This window comes from Microcaecilia unicolor, chromosome 9, assembly GCF_901765095.1.
Source record: "Microcaecilia unicolor chromosome 9, aMicUni1.1, whole genome shotgun sequence".
In the NCBI taxonomy this organism is placed as follows: Eukaryota; Metazoa; Chordata; class Amphibia; order Gymnophiona; family Siphonopidae; genus Microcaecilia; species Microcaecilia unicolor.
The window spans coordinates 3,871,581-3,892,172 of NC_044039.1; the positions used below are offsets into that span (position 1 = coordinate 3,871,581).

Below are 20,592 nucleotides of genomic sequence, written 5' to 3' on the forward strand. Positions count from 1 at the left end.
TGCTATTCTTTGGGGTTCTACATGTAGAGAGGTGTGGTAGCCGTGTTAGTCCACTCTTAAGGTTATCAATAGAAATCAAACAAAATAAAACATGGAAAAGAAAATAAGATGATACCTTTTTTATTGGACATAACTTAATACATTTCTTGATTAGCTTTCGAAGGTTGCCCTTCTTCCTCAGATCGGAAATAAGCAAATGTGCTAGCTGACAGTGTATATAAGTGAAAACATTCAAGCATTACTATGACAGTCTGACAGGGTGGGAGGATGGGGGTGGGTCGGAGGTATGCATGGGGACATCAAAGCATATCATTGATATTCTAACAGGTTGGGTGTGGATAGGTGAGGGGAGGGTGATCAACAGAGACATACAGCTTTATGGTTTATAATGGGCTAGGAACCCCAGATCCTTGTTAAGTCCTTTCTGTTGGGTGTTAAAATATTCAATCATTCTGACTTCAAAGGTCTTACGTTCTTGTATGGTTTTAAAGTTACCTTTGAGGATTCTCACTGTGAAATCACTGGTACAGTGTCCTGGTCCTGTAAAATGTTGACCAACATTTATACACTGTCAGCTAGCACATTTCCTTATTTCCGATCTGAGGAAGAAGGGCAACCTTCGAAAGCTAATCAAGAAATGTATTAAGTTATGTCCAATAAAAAAGGTATCATCTTATTTTCTTTTCCATGTTTTATTTTGTTTGATTTCTATTGATAACCTTAAGAGTGGACTAACACGGCTACCACACTCCTCCACTCAAAATCTGAAATTCAAGGAAATTCATACGGCAGTCACAGAGAGCACCAAAAGATGAAAGTAATGGGATACCAGGCCATCTGTGGGGTGGAACAGTTGATTGTGTTTTTTTTAATCTAACTGGATTATAAATGTAAACATCTGTTTGATCATACTTACTTCTAACGGTTGCTAAGATGAAAATTGTCATGTGCGCAGCCAGTAGAAATCCAGGACATTTTTGTCCTCGCAGCACAGAAAGGAGAAATCCTGCTGTGAAATGCATATCATTAAAGCCCAAATCTTTCCAGAGGAGATGAGATGATAACTCAGCACAAATTTGCCTGTTCTACATCCCTTAAAACCTGAGATTTTATCTGGGGGGGGTTTCTGTTGCTGTTTTCTGAAACACTTGTGCACGTCAGAAATGCATCTTTGTAAGCAACACCCCCAAATACTGTAATTGTAATACTATTTCAGATTTTTATCTGGACTGGGGTTTTTTTTTGCATTCTATCGGATGAAAGGATGACTGCTAACTCTCGAAATTAAATGAAATCCTGCAGTACTATAATTGGTTAGCATAGAGACTCAGCAGTAAATTAAACACGCATGTTTCCCTAGAATTTCACTGGAAATGAGGATCTTATGAAGACTGGCTGTGCTTCAGTTAGTGGAGACTGAAATTTGTGGCCCTTTTTACTAAGCCGTGTAAGCGCCTCCGTGCGTCCAACTTGCGTCAGTTTGGAGTTACCGCCGGGCTACTGCGTGGAACTTGCGGTAATTTCATTTTTTACGCACGTCCGCTACGCGTGCCGGAAAATAATTTTTATTTTCTGGAGCACAGCAGGGCGGTAATCGTCATTCTACAATGCACAGATGATTACCGCGGTCACGGTTAACGTGTGAGACCTTACCGCTAAGTCAACGGCTGGCGGTAAGGTCTCAGACCCAAAATGGACGCCCGCCAATTTTTATGTTGCCGCGCGTCCATTTTCAGCAAAGATTTTGAAAAAAAAGGTCTTACAGGCGCGCTGAAAAATGGATCTGCGCATGGCCAAAACATGCGCCTACACTCTAGCGCAGCCCATTCTTCAGCGCACCTTACTAAAAGAGCGCCTTGGTGAAACTTGGCTTCCAAATAGCCACCAAATTATCAGAACTCTAGAAGAATTATCTCTTTTTACACAGTTTGTTAGGGGTGGAGACGTAAATCTTTTTTCTCATCTACATTTGTGCTTGAATATTTATTTAGTTATTTATTTATTGGGATTTATTAACCGCCTTTATCAACATATTTACCCAAGGCGGTGTACAGCTGGTCCAGTTTAACATAAAACTTACAATTTTAGTAAAACATAACAATAGTAAAAATGACCAAATATAAACATAAATACCATAGATATCAGTAAAATACAGATGATACTATAGATATAATACGATATCAGCATAATACCAATGAAACACCTAAGGGTCGTTTTATTAAGGTACACCGAAAAATGGGCTAGGGTCGTGTATGTGCATGTTTTGGGCGCACGCAGATCCATTGTTCAGCGCACCTGTAAAAAATGCCTTTTTAAAAATTTTTAGACGAAAATGGACGTGCGGCAAAATAAAAATTGACACGCGTCCATTTTGGGTCTGAGAGCTTACCGCCAGCCATTGACTTAGAGGTAAGGTCTCTTGTGTTAACCATGCATAATCGCCTGATTTTCATCACGCGCCACCCGGTAGCCGGATGGTAACTCCAAATTCACGCACGTTGGACGCGCGTAGGTGCCCACGCAGCTTAGTAAAAGGGCCCCTTAATAAGCAAACAATAGAACATTCAAATGACACAGATACGGTGCTAATACTTTTCTGTCTAGCCGAGGGGCCAAGTGCAGTTATATAAATGGCGACATGATGGGTAGTACAGAGTCAGTTGGGATAGATGGGTGGCTAAATTCAAGGCAAAATCTTTATACAGTTAAAACAAGATATGAGGAATGGGTCTAAGTTACAGGGTGTGCAACAAGTTATCCAGGTACAGAGTGAGTGTATAGTCAGTCATCCTATGTATTAAAAGCTTGGGAGAAGAGCCAGGCTTTCACCTACTTTCCTGAAGTAGAGGTAGTCTTGAGTTAGATGTATCCCCTCTGGGAGTAAATTCCTGAGCGTGGGGGCTATTCCTGAGAAGGTTCGCTGACAGGTATCACATCGTACAATTTCTTTTGATGAGGGGACAGATAGTGATGTTCCTTGAGAGGAACTTAGAGGGCTAAATTTAAAACTCTGTGCTTGATTTTCAAAGTCCTCAGACAAAATGAGCCAGAGTACTTAAAGAGTGTTAGCCCTTTACTCACCTTTGAGACCTCTACGTTACTGGTAGCCAGTGTAGTTCTGGAGGAAGGGTATGATGTGGTCACACCACTTGCAACCTTCTATCAGTTGGGCTGCAGCATTGTTCCACAAATCAGCTGGTGAAAGTGCTCTTACTCAGGCCATCAATTGACGAAATCTACTGGCTGGGTATTCCCAGAGGAGCATCTTTCTGATGCCACATGAGCATGGACACATGAGATTTGCTGACATCCTCTCTCCATAGCTCAGTAAGGAGAGACAACCAGTGTTCATGATGCAAGATCTCTGTTCATGTTTGAGAGTTAACATCCTCTAAGGGAAACTTCAGCAAAACACATGCAAACCAGCAAAGGCGCCATGAGTCTCTGCTCTCGAGTGTTATCTGTGGTGTTGCTGAAACAGGACTGAGGTTCTTCTGAATTTGAGTTCTGCTAGGCCACACCACTTCCCCCTGTCTCATACAAGTTAGCTCAGCAAACCTTGACTATGCCATAGCATTCAAGAGACTTTCCATGATCTTATAGCACTAACAGAGATTGGCTCCCACATGACCATAAAGATGTGGAAGTTGAGTTCTAAGAAATGTCAGGGATAAGAAAAGAGTTTTTGATCCTGCTTTGCAGTTCTTCAGTGAGGATACCAAGGTACAAAGGACCTCACTGAATGATATTAATGAAAACTGTTTAAGTAATTTAGTACTCCCTACAGTAAACACTTTTTGTTCAAAGAATGGTATGGCATAAAGATTGGCTCTCCCCTTCCCAAATCCTGGAACACCTTGCTACTGTTATAATACTATTTCAACAGTTTGGTTGTGTTTTGACAGACTTCCTCACATTTCAGGATAATTAGTTGAGGCCATTGGAGCTGCAGGTCATATGAACTATTGGCAAGTAGGTTAACCCATGTTCTACTGGCTACTTAAGAAAGCATGGGATAAGTACAGAGGATCTCTGAGGGAAAGGAAGAAATGCAAAGCTTAGTAGCTGGGGTAGATGGGCAGACTGGTAGGCCGTATGGTCTTTATCTATGTTTCAAAAAAAAATGCCTTTCCTTGAATACATTCTTCAAATTGCAGATACCTAGACTTTAACCCTGCGTTTGCATTGACAGGGTGGGAGAATGTATACGGCTTTGACATGACCTGTATTAGGGATGTTGCCATGAAGGAGCCCCTGGTGGACATTGTAGACCCAAAGCAAGTGGTGACCAATGCGTGTTTAATAAAGGTCTGGTAATATTCCCTAATATTGAACTTTACGTTTGCTTGACAACTCACTATAAGACCATTAAGTGTGATGTGGTATTTCATCCCTATGGTTATTGTTTCGCAGTGAAGGCCAGATCAGAACTTGTAGCTGTTAAATATTTAGTAACATACTGTCTTCACCTGCTTCTCATGCAATGGCTCCCATCACCTCTCGGGGTCTTTCATTCTCATGCCTGCTTCATGTGCCTCAGTAAACTGTGGTATCACCACGAGAGCTTCCAATACTGAAGGAGCAGATTGAAAGAATATAGAATTCCAGAATAACAGCCTCTTCATTTATAAATGTTTGGTCATGTAATGTGGCCGTTGCTTTTAACTGAGATCAGAAAACTGTTTTCAGCTCTGTTTCAAGGGCACAGGAAGTCCCACCAGAGAGGAGGATTCTTCCCGAATCATGGTCCAGTGCTCTGAACATGTAAACCTCTCCTCCTCCAGATAACTGGCCTTTTTTGATGGATTCTTGAACAAAATCTATTTTTAAGCTATTATACTGGTGTTATGTTTGTGCAATTAAGCTGGAAACAGGAAGACTGATACCCTAATTGATGGGGGTTTTTTTTTTTTAACTTCATGTAACTGTTTTCCCTGGCATAGTTCTGCAGTACAAGCACTTAATGCCAGAGAAAGATAAAGGGTTCTCTCAGTGCTAGGTAGTAATGTTTTGTGAATTCATTATTTTCCGATTAAAATTATCTGCAGAGAGAAGAAACATTTGTCAACTGATTTGCAGCTCATGCCTTGAATTCACACACTGTTTGCATGCACCAAGCATCACTCATATCTCATGTTCATGTATGCATACATCTCACACCAGCATTTAATTCCTGCAGAGTAAAATATTTCACAGAGAATAGAGAAAAGAAAGAGACAGATGCACTCCAAAAAAAAAAAAAAAAAATCAAGGCAAAAGAGAATGCACTTCAACCCCACCCCCACCCCACCCCCAAAAACCAACAAAGGCATAAGCAGGGCTCTGTGTTTTAAACGTTTATTGACATAAGCGAATCACGTGAAAACCTGACATGTTTCGCCATATGACTGCATCAGGGGCTGATATTGAACAATTATAGCAAATGCTTGTAAACATGGGACACAAAATCTGTATTTGACAGCTTCTTATTGTCTTGAAATCAGACTTTTTCTCCTCCCATCTATGCTGGGCTCTTAATCCAGGTTTCTGCCATGCAATTAAGCATCTCCATATGAAATCTGATACATAGTAACATAGTAACATAGTAGATGATGGCAGAAAAAGACCTGCACGGTCCATCTAGTCTGATGCCACTGATAGTTCAGGATACCATCTGGTCTCTAACATGAACTGAGGTGGAAAGACAGCATCTACCCCCAGCCAGGGGCGTAGCCAGAAAACAGATTTTGGGTGGACCTAGGCAAGAACTAGGTGGGCACCAAGTGTTCTTCCCCACCCCCACCACCACCACCAAAAATAAAAATCTCAGCTGGTGGGAAAATGCTTCTTTCCACCATGTGCAGGTACCGGTATTGTGGAGAGTAGCGTTTTCGTTACCATCAGGGGGAAGCCCTCAGCTGGCAGAGCTTGGGATCCCCACCAGCTGCCACTAAATATGTGCTACTGTTGGGTGGACCTGAGCCCTAAGTGGGTGGGCCCTGGCCCACCCAGGCCCACCTGTGGCTATGCCACTGCCCCCAGCATTCGCAGTGTCTCTTGCGAGGTTCTTCCAGTGATGATTAAGGAATTATTTCACTAAATGGCAAAGTTAATTGACCCTGAATGATATCTTACTGGTTACTGCAGCTGACCATGTAGTATTTATCTGCCATCATTTTCTATTTCCTACTCTTGCATCCCTCACCTGACTCATTCACAGCTCATATTTCCCCACTTACTAGTCCCACATTTCCATCTCTTTCCCAGCCTCATCTACCTTCTTCTGCCACATCCCCTCAACAGCCCCAGCTCCTTCCTCTCCAACTCCAGTCCCTTTCTTACGTCCTACACCCTATCCAGTTTTTCACTCCTCATCTTATGCCCCATATATCACCTTTTTTAGAGGTCTACCCCTTCCTTTGTCTCTCACCCTCGCCATAACCCTCTGCCTCTATCCGTTGCTTTCCAACCCCTCCAAGTCTTTCAAACTATCTTTCCTGTCCATCTTTCTGCATTCTCAGTGTCCTCTCGTGTCCCTCACCTTATCACCTAGTTTCTGTTGTTTTTCTTATCCCTGCTTAATTTCTTAGTTCTCACTACATCCTCCCCACCTAATCCCTGTCCCCACTCTACCCTGTCCCCAAGTCTTCACTTACAATCCCATCTAAGCCCTGAGTCCCTAAAACCCAGACAATCCTAGAATCTGTCTTTTTCTCTTGGCCTTCCACCCAGGTCCAGAATTCCTGCAAATACTTGACTTCCTGCTCTCCCCTATCCCCATGTCCCTCCTGCTTCTTTTTCCTTTTCTCCAGCACCCACCTGTCCACGTCTTCCTCCAATATCCATTGATCCTGCATTTCTTCTTCCGTTCCACAGTCCTCATCCCTTTGCCTCCTCATCAGTGGTCCTTGTAGATGTTTCTGCTTCTTTTTCCCTCAACGGTATCTTTCCTGATCTCCGTTATCATTCCCAACATCTGGCAGCATCAGCCCCTTCCAGTTTGAATGGACCTCAGAAACACTGCTGGAATAAAAGGCAGGCACCTCTCTCCTGTTGGCTAGCTGGCTTCTCCCAACTCCAGCCAGAAATGAGGGCACTGACATGACACTAACATGACCCTAAGGGAACAGCAGTGTGAAATTCAGGCAGATTTAATCTGCTGACCCTCTCATGATGTTACAAGTACATCGAATGGATGTGGGAGGCCTTCCTTGCAAGAGGATTTCATGTAAATTGTAAGGTTATCAATAGAAATCAAACAAAATAAAACATGGAAAAGAAAATAAGATGATACCTTTTTTATTGGACATAAGTTAATACATTTCTGGATTAGCTTTCGAAGGTTGCAACCTAATCAAGAAATGTATTAAGTTATGTCCAATAAAAAAGGTATCATCTTATTTTCTTTTCCATGTTTTATTTTGTTTGATTTCTATAGATTCTACATGGAATGTTGCTATTCCACTAGCAACATTCCATGTAGAAGTCGGCCCTTGTAGATCACCAATGTGGCCGCGCAGGCTTCTGCTTCTGTGAGTCTGAGCATGGGTAGTGTAGTGGTCCCCAATCCAGTCCTCAGTCAAGACTCGCCCAGCCAGAGTGCTTTTTAGGAAATCCATGATGCACATGCATGAGAAGCATTTGAATGCACTGTCTCATTTGTATTCATATATATCTCATGCATATTCATTGTGGATATCCTGTGAGTTTTGACGGCTTGGTTGAGAACTGCTACACTAAGAGGAGTGTGATGTTTGTGAAGCCGGAACAATCATCCCAGGGTCACCCAGGACCCATGCTCTATCTTCATAGAAATCTAGGACGGCTCAAGCTGCAGGGATCACTCCTCTGTGTTCAGTTCACTTATGCAACTCGTACTGAGTCAACTTGTCAGAAAGATTGAGGGCGCTAAATCCATCATGGATTTCTCTCCATGGACAAAGTAAAGGCATTTGTTCAATACTGGGGAAGCTCAAGCAACCCACAGCACCCACGGACCTGGCACCTATCGACTGAGAAGGCAGCAGATAGTCTGTAATTCTGGATTTAGTAAATTTAGGGGGATTGATTAAAATATTTCTATCCCAACTAATTTTTTAAAAAGCTTTTTAACATGCATATGTAGATAGACACACTTAAAATCTCCCTTCCTTGTGCAAAAGTACACATAATGACAAGAATGCGAGTGGAGCGTGTTTGGGATGGAGTTTGGCTGATGCTTGGCGGTCTCGTGTTTTATAGCATACATGCAGTCACACCTGCTCCTGAGCACATGGACATGTCTATAGCTCCATTTAATTTTATTTTATTACATTTGTACCCCGCGCTTTCCCACTCATGGCAGGCTCAATGCGGCTTACATGGGGCAATGGAGGGTTAAGTGACTTGCCCAGAGTCACAAGGAGCTGCCTGTGCCTGCAGTGGGAATTGAACCCAGTTCCCCAGGACCAATGTCCACCACTCTAACCACTAGGCCACTCCTTCAGCTGCCTTTGTAGGATAATTTTATAAATATGCTTAGGCACCTGAAATTAGACATTTATTTGACCCCCCTCCCCCCCAATCCCAGCCTAGGTAACCTGCTATAAATGACCCTCCATGCCTGGTTTTGGGCATTATTAAAAGACATCGCCTTTAAAACAATTTCACAGTCTCCAGGGTCAGTACTGAGGATGGTTTAAAATCACTCCCGTTTCTCTTTCTGCACCTGAGCAAATCACCAACCTTCCCCTCCTCTCCCTCACCTTTCCCATGTTTGTGCTGTGCAGCAGGACAATTCATTTAAATTGTTAATTTATTGCACTGGCAACCCTTGTCTGTTTTGCATTCCTCATTATTATTCATGTGTTTGTTTCATCTCTGGTTTATTAGTTGTCATGTTAACCACGTAATGAGGATGACGGGATTAATGGGGAAATGGCATGTTGCAGCCCTTCTGCTCTCTATTTGTGAAACATCATCTGTAGGGCGCCAAGGTTTTGTGGAGTAATTCTGCCTAAACTCTCTTGGTTTTTTAAATAGGATGTGGATATTTACACCGTGAAGACCGAAGAGCTGTCATTTATATCTGCGTTCTGTCTCCAAGTTCAGCGCAATGATTACATTCATGCCCTGGTCACTTATTTTAACATTGAGTTTACAAAATGTCACAAGAAAACTGGGTTTTCCACAGGTAAGTCCCTCAGTCTGGTTTCTTCAAGGGCTCTTAAAAAAAAAAAGAAACCCTGCTCCTTTTTTCAGCAGATTCCCCTTGAAACAATGCTGTCAAAAATGGCAGAGTCCTGGCGTTTGAGTAGAGGATGAAACCAATGACGATCAGCCATGGGGACGTAGACTTCATTTTCAGGGCTTTCACTCCTGATCCACTGTGCACTGAGTTCTATTTCTGATCCCTGAGGCAAGTGGCTGTTTCACTGGTGCTTGCGATAAAGATTTGAAGACTACATCCCCATGGCCGATCGTCATTTCTTTCATCCTCTACTCTTTCTTGCACTTAGTTGGCCATACGTAGAGGTCTTGCTCCTGATTTCTTTTGCTTTGATCTTACAGCCCTGGCATTTACCATTATATTCCAAAAAGTGAATAATTTGACACATTTACCCCCTGATGCTATAAAAGTGGCCAAAAATTGTGCGCACAAATGTAGGCAAGCCCTGATTTGCGCACGCAATTTAATAGAATGAGCAAATCTTTTCAACAAGCAATTATTGGCACTAATTAGATTTAATTTGGACTTACACATGTAAATTTATGCATAGGATCTGTGCCAGAAATTTACGCATGGCCTGAAAAAGGGGGGCGAGGAAATGTGTTTCGCGGTGGATTGGAGGCGTGGTTTTGAGTTATGCATACTAGGCGTTTGCAGCATGTTTTTGTTGGTGTAAGTTGGCAGTGCCCAAATTTACGCATGACCTCTCTGCTTAAGTGTTATTCTATAAACTGCGCCAAACTTTAGGCACAGCTTATATTGTACCGCTTCAGTGGGTTTTTTGGTGCTGATCTGTTAGGTGCCATTTATAGAAATCATCAGGGCCACCGAGAGACTGGGCCAGGCCCGGGACAAGGCCGCCCCACGGGTCCCCTCTCTCCACCCCCGGGCCCTCTGCACTGACCTTAAGCGCCTCACCTTCGAAAGCGCAGCAAGCAGCAGCAGATCACTCCTTCCTTCAGTGTCCCACCCTCGCGGAAGTTACATCAGGCGAGGGCGGGACACGGAAGGAAGGAGTGGTCTGCCGCTGCTTGTTGCGCTTTAGAAGGTGAGGTGCTTAAATTCAATGCCAGAGAGCGACGGAGGGCGGGCGGGCCGGACTGCAGCGGCGGCACCGCCCCCCCCCCCCCCCCGGAGGCCCGGGCCCGGGGAATTTTGTCCCCCCTGTCCCCTCCCCCCTCTCAGCGGCCCTGGAAATCATCCCTTAGAGGCTCATTTTCAAAGCATCATAGATTTACAGAGTTACAAAGGTTACTATGCTTTGAAAATGAGCAGATTATTGCAGTCGTGTTTGAACATTATTGTTCCATGATGTGCCTCAGCAAACAAGTCACAGTCGTGCACAAGTTGAGGGAAATTCTACAAATAACACCCAAAGTTAGATTCCAGGAAGATCTGCGCCAAGCTCAAATTCCTTTTTACCAATGCATTTTCATAGTATGAGTTTTTTCCCCTCCTCCCTCACGTTGCCGGTGTGGGCCTGGAACACACAGCAGATACTACTACTACTTATCATTTCTATAGCGCTACTAGACGTACGCAGCGCCGTACACTTGAACATGAAGAGACAGTCCCTGCTCGACAGAGCTTTCAATGTAATTAGGACAGACAAACAGGACAAATAAGGGATAAGGACAAAGAGTAGCAAGATTCCGGAATCCTAAAGAGTAGCAAGATTCCGGAATCCCAAAGACTACTACTACTACTACTTATCATTTCTATAGCACTACTAGATGTACACAGCGCTGTACACAGAACATATAAGAGACAGTCCCTGCTTCACCGAGCTTACAATCTAATCAGGACAGACAAACAGGACAAATAAGGAATAAGGGAATTACTTATGGTGGGAATGATAAAACAGACAAGTGAATAGGGGTTAGGAGTTAAAAGCAGTGTCAAAAAGGTGGGCTTTTAGCCTGGATTTGAAGATGGCCAAAGCTGGAGCTTGACGTACTGACTCAGGAAGTCTATTCCGGGTGTATGGTGCAGCAAGATAAAAGGAACGGAGAAAAAAGACTTCCCCTGGACCAGCGCTTTTCATAGAAGTGTAACGCTACTCACTTATTGTTAAAAGCACTTAAGCTTTCAGCATGGTGCCACATAGGCATGATGTGACGTCTACTAGACAATCGAGGTGCTGTTTGTGGTCTGAGTTATTTTCGCTTTGAAAGGGCTTAAAGGCTGGACATTTATTTCCTGAAGTGAACAAGGCTCAAACCACTTCTGCAGTTCTGACCTGTTTAAAGCACCAATTCATATTTCAGGACTCCTGATGCTGGAGGATGTGGTATCATGATCTTTTCTGGATCTTTTTCTTACCTTGGACCATTAAATTTATCAGTGCCCATAACGATTCCAGGCTGCACGTCTTAATCACCCTGTGTAAACTATGAATCCAGTACCGGAGGAAACTGACCTTCCTTTCTTTGCCGAGAAAACGAGTGGTCAACCCCCCGCAGCACCAGTCACAAGCGCAGAGAAATTTTACTTGCAGACATTAAAATTGCAAAGCAAGTAGGTGAAGCGTGATAAATATAGCAGATCCCTCTTTCTGATTCGTCCTCTGGAGCCTGGAGCCTGTGAAAAAAAGGCCTAATAACCCATCTTTCTAGTCTTGTCACGAGTGAGTCTTTTCGGGTTCTTTCAATTGTTTGTTCCACATTATTGGGAGCAGAGCAGGTTTTTAAGCAGCTGATCTGTGATTTGCAGTAATAAGTGGAGTGCGATTAATGTCCGACCATGTGCTGCCTGAGGGCAATGGCAGCTGTTCCTGTGTATGATATGAATGGAAGAACCTAGACCACTCTCTAGAGAGCTGTCGACACTGAAAACACAAATTACTGTACTGCAGCTTGACACTGGACAGTGTGAAATTAAAGTGAATGCTGCAGAAAAAGTTTTTTTGGGTTTTTTTCAGGTTTTTAATAGAAAAATCATTTTATAGATAGATTTAAAGTGGAAAACTGAATAAAACCGCACCATTTGAAACTTAATGGTGAAACAACAAAATTCTTATGGGCCACCAAGGCTCGATATCCCTTGTCAGTTTTCACAGATTGATAGCTTAACGTTTCTAGTGGAACAATCACTGATACCGTTAGGTATTATATCAGATCCTACACTTCCTTTTGATATTCATGTGAATGGCCTAACAAAGACATTTTTTGACTTTAAGAATGCTTTGAAAAATCAGACACTTGTCTCTGTTTGAGTATTTTCGATTATTGGTTCAGCCATTACTCTTAACTCAATTGGATTATTGTAACATCATTTTATAATGGCTGCTCGAGTTCACTGACCAGGAAACTGCAAACATTACAAAATCCAGCAGCCCGTTTATTACACTTTGCTAAAACAAAAAAATGATAGAGTTTCTCCCCTAAATTTAGAATTACATTGGCTTCCAATGTATTCTGATGTTCAGGCTTTTCCATGCTCGGGTACCGATCTACATTTTTCAATTTCTTCCTCCATTGTAGAGCTTCTCCTAATCTCTATAAACCTCACTTCCCTGGTATTAAGGAAATCAGGTATAAAAGATTATTTGAACAATCTCTTCATTTCCAGATGGCTAAACTCTGGAATTCTTTGCCGCTTGGCCGTAGATTGTGTAGGAACTATTCCCGGGATTCTATACAGCAGTCATATTCTGGATTTGCGCACACAACTTAATTAGTTAACAAGCCAATCAGGCCATGACGGAGCAATGTAAGCCACATTGAGCCTGCAAATAGGTGGGAAAATGTGGGATATAAATGCAGTGAATAAATAAATAAATAAATAATCCGAGTTCCAGTTGAACATTTAGTATATCCAATATAAAATAATAAATATGGACACTGAATGAAATAAATCACCTGCGTAGAAGAAAAGGATGAAGTGCGATGTAACATATTTCAAATGAAGGTTAGTTCACTTCCACGGCATAGATGCAAACTGAACAGCAATTGAAGTCAATGACCCACCTACTGCTGAGAAGGTGAAGAGACACTATGTTTATTCAGTTACTTGCTATACTGCCTTTTAGCCAGAGAACATCAAAGCGTTGTGGTACAATACGAAATATTTGAAAAGGAAAAGAACTCGCATTGTACATTGGAAAGAGGAAAACAGGAAAAGGGGAAACAGCAGGGAGGAAACAGAGAAAGAGAGAGGAAAGGGGAAGAAATGTTAACTGTCAACCAAGCCTCCTCCCCCAGTTGAAAAGCTAATTAGGAGGATCATTAAATGCCAGGGAGAACAAGGGGGCTTTTAAGACATAGCAGAAACGAGATAAGAAAGCTCAGAAAGGTCTGAAGGGAGAGAATTCCAGAGAGATAGTGCCAGGTGAAAAAAAGCTGAATGACAGGGGGACTCTAGCCTAGACATATGTATCAGAGGAATAGCGAGATGAGAAACAAGTGCCAAGTGCAGGACACATGGAGGGAAGTAGGGTGTGATCAGAGCAGTAAGGTAAGGAGGGGAAGATGAACGAAGATTTAGATTTCAGCAAAGCCTTTGACACATTTGACAGGCTGAAGTTAGGACCTAAAGTGATGAAATGGATTAGGAACTGGTTGACAGACAGATGCCAGAGGGTGGTGGTTAATGGAATTGACTCAGAGGAAGGAAAGGTGAGCAGTGGGGGTGCCTCAAGGATCGGTGCTGGGGCCGTTTCTGTTCAATACGTTTGTGAGTGACATTGCCGAAGGTCTAGAAGGTAAGGTCTGCATTTTTGTGGATAACACCAAGATTTGTAACAGAGTGGACACTCCGGAGGGAGTGGAAAACATGAAAAAGGATCTGTAGAAGTTACAAGAATGGTCTAATGTTTGGCAATTAAAATTCAATGCTAAGAAGTGCAAAGTGATGCACTTTGGGAATAGACATCCAAGGAAGACATATGTGCTAGGTGGTGAGAGGCTGATATGCACCGAAAAGGAGAGGAACCTTGGGGTGATAGCATCTGAGGATTTGAAGGCAACGAAACAGTCTGACAAGGCGGTGGCCATAGCCAGAAGAATGGTAGGCTATATAGAGAGAGGTGTAACCAGCAGAAGAAAGGAGGTGTGGTGGTAATGTCAGAAAATTCTTTTTCACAGAGAGGGTGATGGATGCCTGGAATAACCTCCAGAGGGAGGTGGTAGAAAAAACACTGTGGCGGAATTCAAAAAGGCATGGGATGAACATAGAGGGTCTCTAATTAGAAAATGAATGATATAAATAACAAAACGTAGGTTGCACATGTGTTTGTATGTCAAGTGGTGCTTAGATGGCAACTGACTGCTACGGTCTATGTTCCAGAAACACCAATAAAGACCATAATCAAGTATCTAGTATCACATTAATTGTTGATTTAAATCTTGAATTGATAATGAGTGTGACCATTGGGCAGACTGAATGGACCATTCAGGTCTTTATCTGCCATCACTTACTATGTTACTAAATTCATGCCCCTTGAACAAGGACCCCTCTAATCATGCCCTCCCTAATTATGCCACTCCAATCAAGGATCCCCAATCATGCCCTATGATCATGGAATGCCCACCAAAAGAAACTTCCCAAAGACCCCCATTCCTGCAGAGACCCCCCCCAATTCTCTCCCTTGAGCTTCTGGCCCCTCTGGATCTACCGTCACATGTTTTTGGTGGTCCAGTAGCAATTTGACCCTTAGCAACAGAACAACAAGACTACAACTAGCAATCATCACAGAACCATTTTAAACCCGGTGCAAGTCAAGGACAGAAACAACCGAGGATCATTTCTGCCTAGGACCTACTGGACCACCAGGGATGTGTGATGATAGGCCCATGGGAGCCAGGGAGGCGAGGGAGAAAGCTCTAGGGAGGGCCTGATTGGGAGGGGGGGGGGTCACTGTGGGAATGGGGGTCTTTGGGAAGTTCTGTGGGGGGAGGAGGCCTTAATCAGGGAAGGGTAATGACTGGGGGACTGACAGCACAGATGGCACTTTTAAGATTAGGCCCAGGAGCGTCAGGTCCTGGCTGATTATTTTTCCAGATATAACACCGCTTGCAGCTGTTTTATAAGAAAAGGAGTGTGGTAGCCGTGTTAGTCCACTCTTAAGGTTATCAATAGAAATCAAACAAAATAAAACTTGGAAAAGAAAATAAGATGATACCTTTTTTATTGGACATAACTTAATACATTTCTTGATTAGCTTTCGAAGGTTGCCCTTCTTCCCGATCTGAGGAAGAAGGGCAACCTTCGAAAGCTAATCAAGAAATGTATTCAGTTATGTCCAATAAAAAAGGTATCATCTTATTTTCTTTTCCAAGTTTTATTTTGTTTGATTTCTATTGATAGCTGTTTTATAGAATTTACATAGTAATGGGATGTTTTGCACGCTTTTCATCTCATTGCTACGTACCCTGCAGTAACACAAGTAACCCAGCATTAGGGCACTGACAGTTTTATAGAGCCTTTTACAATGTGAAAAAAGGCAAATAATGTGCGTTAAGACCAGAACACAGTTTGATAACTACCCCCTTCAGTATTATGCCTGCCCAGTTGTACATCAAAATAATTTTTTATAGAAGTAAATCAACATGTATAAAAACAAAACAAAATAACATGAAAAAAATCCTCTGACCGCAAAGCAGTGGCGTAGCCACAGGTGGGCCTGAGTGGGCCGGGGCCCACCCACTTAGAGCTCAGGCCAACCCAACTGTAGTACATGTTTAACGGTAGCTGGTGGGGATCTCAAGCTCTGCCAGCTGAAGACTTCCTCCTAATGGTAACGAAAACGCTAATCTCCATGATACCGGCACCTGTGCATGCTCAGTTTTCAGCGCATGCCTACTTCAGACTGCCAAGGTGGAAAGAAGCATTTTCCTGCCAGTTGAGATATATTTTTGGTGGTTGGGGGGGGGGGGGGAGAGAACATTTGGTGCCCACCCACTTCTTGCCTAGGCCCACCCGAAACCTGTTGTCTGGCTACGCCCCTGCCACAAAGGAAACTAAACAAAACAAATATTTTTGCCTGCACATTCCTAATTATTCCCAGTGGAAATGCATCAAATGTTAGTAGCTGAGCAGATCGAGAGCATTTTTGCCTGCCACCCTCCTGATAAACTTGCCTATAGCTTAAAACCTCTGTTCTACACTTGTCCTCTTCTGGTTTCATCCAATTCCAGCTTCACATTTAAACTGACAGTCTGAGAAATTTGTTTTCAGTCAGACTAATTTTAAATCAGACAGTTCTTTTCTTTGCTCTGCTTGTTGTCCTAAGGAGTACACAGCTCAGTGGTTGGTTTGCAAAGGTGCCACCAGCCTGTGTCATTGTTGATTTTCATTGCTGAGGATTTGTTTATTCTCACACACACGTCTTTCCTTTCTCACATAAATCTCAGCTCCGGATGCCCCATATACACATTGGAAGCAGACGGTTTTCTACCTGGAGGATTACTTGACTGTAAGACGAGGAGAAGAACTCTTTGGGACTATATCCATGAAGCCCAATGCAAGCAATGCTGTGAGTACCCTTGAGTCTTTCCTGTAGCTCAGGGTGAGTTTCATATCCAATCCCAGCCTATCATTTATCTGGGGCTCTACAGTCTCCCGCATTCTAGCCCTGCAGGTGCCTGTATTGCACAGGTCTTGTGAGACTGAGATTAGTGCGAGAATACAAACACCTCTGCAGAAAATACAAGCGCCTTGCAGAGAATGCAGGAACCAGCAAAGATAATACAAGCACCTATGCAGAGAACAGAAGCTGTGTCAGAATGAAATCAGCAGCTGCAGGGATGGTGCAAGAGACTGAAGAACAGCAAGATTTGCAGGCATTGTTAAGGGAATGGGCAGAGGCTAAAAGCAGGCTGGAATGCATTGAGGGAGACTTGGGGTGGGTGGGGGAGGTTGGAAGTATTTAGATAGGCTAGCAGGCTGGCTGGGGGGGGGGTTAAGGTAAGTTTGCTGGTTGGTGGTGGTGGTGATGGTGGGAGGGGGGGGAATGGAAGCAGACTAGCTGGGTTGATTGGGATAGAGGATGAAAGTAAGAAGGCTGGCTACGGGCATTGAGGCAAGTTTGCCGGGGTAGGAGTGCAGGTGGGGGCAGGCTGACTGGTGAGGATGTCAAGTTAGGCTGGGAAGCTGGTTAGTTTGGGTTGCTAACTTGTAGGCTATTGGGCAGGTTGGCTGATGGGAAAGGAATGCTTGACTGAGAATAGGCTATTGTGGGGAGGGGGTAAGGCTAGTAGGTTGGGCAGGCTTGTAAGCAGACGTGAATAGGGAAATGGGCTGGCTATGTGTGCGAAAAGGCAAGTGGGATTGGGAATGAGAAAGTAAGGCTAGAAAGGCAGCAGCAATATGAGGGAAAAAGATCAAAGAAGGAGCAGAAACTCCTCCCTCCTTTCGTCCCAAGATCCAGATTTTACCTTGGTCTTTCCGGTATGGGTGCTGTTCTCATGGTATGAGCCCCGACATCTGCACTGCTCTTACAGTAAGACTGACCCCACAGCGTAGGGTTGCTACACTTAGGGTACTCTGTTCTTAGGGTGCTCTAGGCTTGGACCATCAGGGGCCCTAGCAAAACTTTTCTTTGCCATCATCACCTCTTCTACAGCCCCCAAAAAACAGCTGATGAGGAGAAGGTCCTGTTATGTGAGCAACAGCTCTCAAAAGGGAAATAAACACCAATTTCTCCTTTGAAATTTGCTTAAGGACCAAGTTCCTGATTGTTTTTCCCCCTGAAACAATGAAAACTCAGATGCATTTTTGAACTACAGCATTGCATCCCCCAACCTAATCCCATTCCTGAGCCCACCTTGTTGATCCTTATACCAGCTTTACATAAGAACACAAGAGTAGCCATACTGGGTCAGACCGATAGTCCATCAAGCCCAGTATCCTGTTTTCCAAACAGTGGCCAAGCCAGGTCACAAGTACCTGGCAGAAACCCAAATTGTAGCAACATTCCATGTAGAACCCCAAAGAATAGCAAGATTCTGGAATCCTAAAGAGTGACAAGATTCCATGTAGAACCTCAAAGAATAGCAACATTCCATGTAGAACCCCCAAAGAATAGCAAGATTCTGGAACCCTAGAGAGTGACAAGATTCCATGCAGAATCTCAAAGAATAGTGACATTCCATACTACAAATCCCAGGGCAAGCAGTTGCTTCCCATGTCTGTCTCAATAGCAGTCTATTTCCACAGTTAAATGGCTTTTGAAAATCACCATCTGCATGTCATTGTCTCTCAGTAGCAAGCACCAGAAGTGTTTGTCCTTACCTATACACCTATTCCTCTTTCTTGCAGCGAGATCTAGATTTCACAGTAGAACTGGATTTCAAGGGGCAGCTCAGTAATGTTTCACTGTCTCATGACTACAAAATGCGCTAATGAAGGATGCGGAGGTGGGGAAATCTCATGGGATCCTCCCTTGTACTTGAAACAATGGGAATTGGTGACATCACTTGGACGGAGTCATCCAGAGAAAGTTGGCCCATCTTATGCCAGCAACATGAGGAAAAGCATTCGACGATATGGAAATGAATGGACATTATCTTTGCTGGCCACCATTCGAATAAAGAGAAGAGGCTAGCATCTTGCATTCTCCGGCTAAAAGTTGGACTACAACAGAGTTTAAAAGATATGTAACACTAGTGGCTATTGTGACATTTCTGGTTCTTTCAAGCTTTGCATGGTTCAGTCGGGCAGACTTCCAGAATTTCTTACAAAACCCATAAAAGGCTTAATTATCACGATACGGTTCCCAAGGTTTTATAGTAAAATGATCTCTTGGAGAGATTATATTGCTTCATAAGCAGAGTTTTCAGCTTAGCATTTGAGTAATTGAAGGTGATTAAATCCACTGTGCAAAGCAATCTTAATCCTAATAAAGAAAGAAATAGCTGACGCTGGTGGATCTGGCTCTGAGCAGGTTTCTGCATTCACTCACTGCCCTCCTCTGTAGTTTTAGTGAAGTGTTTCATAAAACCTGCTGCTGATGCTGAAAACACTGGCAGAAGAGGGAATTATTGTATTGCACCACCCAGTGATGAATTCAAGTCTTATAATTTGCCTTCAACAAGGTCGTCCTGTAAAGAAAGCCCTTAAAGTCCTGTCTACACATGCAAGAGAGGTTTTCTAAAACTCCACCAGGGCTTATTGTGTACTTTTATGAGACCCGTGTGTAAGTGGTAATTCAGGGGCAGAGTAACAATTTACACATGTGTGTTGAGGGAACTATTTCCTCATCCAAGCTCTGTCCTTGAGCTAAGCCAGTGGCGTAGCCAAAGGTGGGCCTATGTGGGCCAGGGCCCATCCACTTAGGACGCAGGCCCACCCAACAGCACCACACGTTTAATGCTAGCTGGTGGGGCTCCCAAGCTCTGCCAGCTGAAGACGTCCCCCTGATGATGCCGAAAACAGTGCTCTCCAGCAGTCTAAGTTTCCAAAGCTGCTGATATCGGCCTCAGCGCACGCCTGCTGCACACTGCCAAGGTGGACAGCAGCATTTTCCCCGCAAGCTGAGATATGTTTTTTTAAGTTGGTGGGAGAACTCTTGATGCCCATCCACTTCTTGACTAGGCCCACCCAAAATTTGCTGTCTGGCTACGCCCCTGAGCTAAGCAGCTTTTCCTGGGTTTGCTTCTGCTTGGCATGGCTTTATCTGTAGCTGGAATGCGTTTGTAGTGCTGGTGAACAGAAGGTTGCTTTTATCACTGTTCACGTTGAACCACACTGTTAGAATAAAGACTGCCGTGCCTGCACCGGAATCTGCTCCTCCTTAGGTAAATGACATTTAAATCATTTTGGTAAAATCATTGACTTTCTTTAATATATAGTTCACTGCGGCTTTTCCATGTCATGCCTCATGCTCAGTTTGTAGCTGTAAAATGGACTTTTTTTCCAGGTGCATTTTTATTTTGTGTCTCTGTAATGACAGCACATGGACAATCAGCATTTAGTGATGAGGTCAGCAACCCTGGGTACACCAGGTACAACTGGAAGTGCAGTGAGGGAGCCACAAACGTACAGGGAGTTTGTTGATTGCATATTCCAAATGAAAAATGAGAGAAAATGTTTAAAAATAACTCATGAAAGGTTACCAGATCCACTGGAGGTCTTTTCACACACGTGGAATGATTGTCTTCACCTCACTGTACAGGTCTCTTCCTGGTCCCGCTCTGACACCATGGAGAGGGTGGTATTTCTGTGCAATATCCCAGTAAAATATGATTTGATCAGTATATATTGGTTTTTGTGGACATGTTTTTTTCACACACGTCTTCTGTTTTCCTTGCTGTGTGACAAAAGCCATAGGTAGGGCTCTCTGTCAGCTCAGGCAGGTCTGCACTGATGAATGCCTGATTTCAGACCAACACACCTTAAAGGACACAGCAGAAATCTCTCCTTCCTTCCATGGATTTCTCAAGGCAACTGCAGTAGAAGCTGCTTAG

General features: G+C 43.5%; 1 protein-coding gene across 1 annotated transcript in view; it reads left to right on the forward strand.

Annotated features, from left to right (window-relative positions):
- PRMT8 (protein arginine methyltransferase 8) overlaps positions 1–19,711 on the forward strand; it is a 68,212-nt gene extending 48,501 nt beyond the window's left edge. The window contains exons 7-10 of the mRNA XM_030214610.1: positions 4,193–4,308; positions 9,001–9,151; positions 16,540–16,661; positions 18,446–19,711. Of these exons, the coding sequence (XP_030070470.1) occupies positions 4,193–4,308; positions 9,001–9,151; positions 16,540–16,661; positions 18,446–18,529 (473 nt within the window). The 3' untranslated portion in view covers positions 18,530–19,711. The remainder of the gene's footprint in view (positions 1–4,192; positions 4,309–9,000; positions 9,152–16,539; positions 16,662–18,445) is intronic.
- Positions 19,712–20,592: the final 881 nt, after the last annotated feature.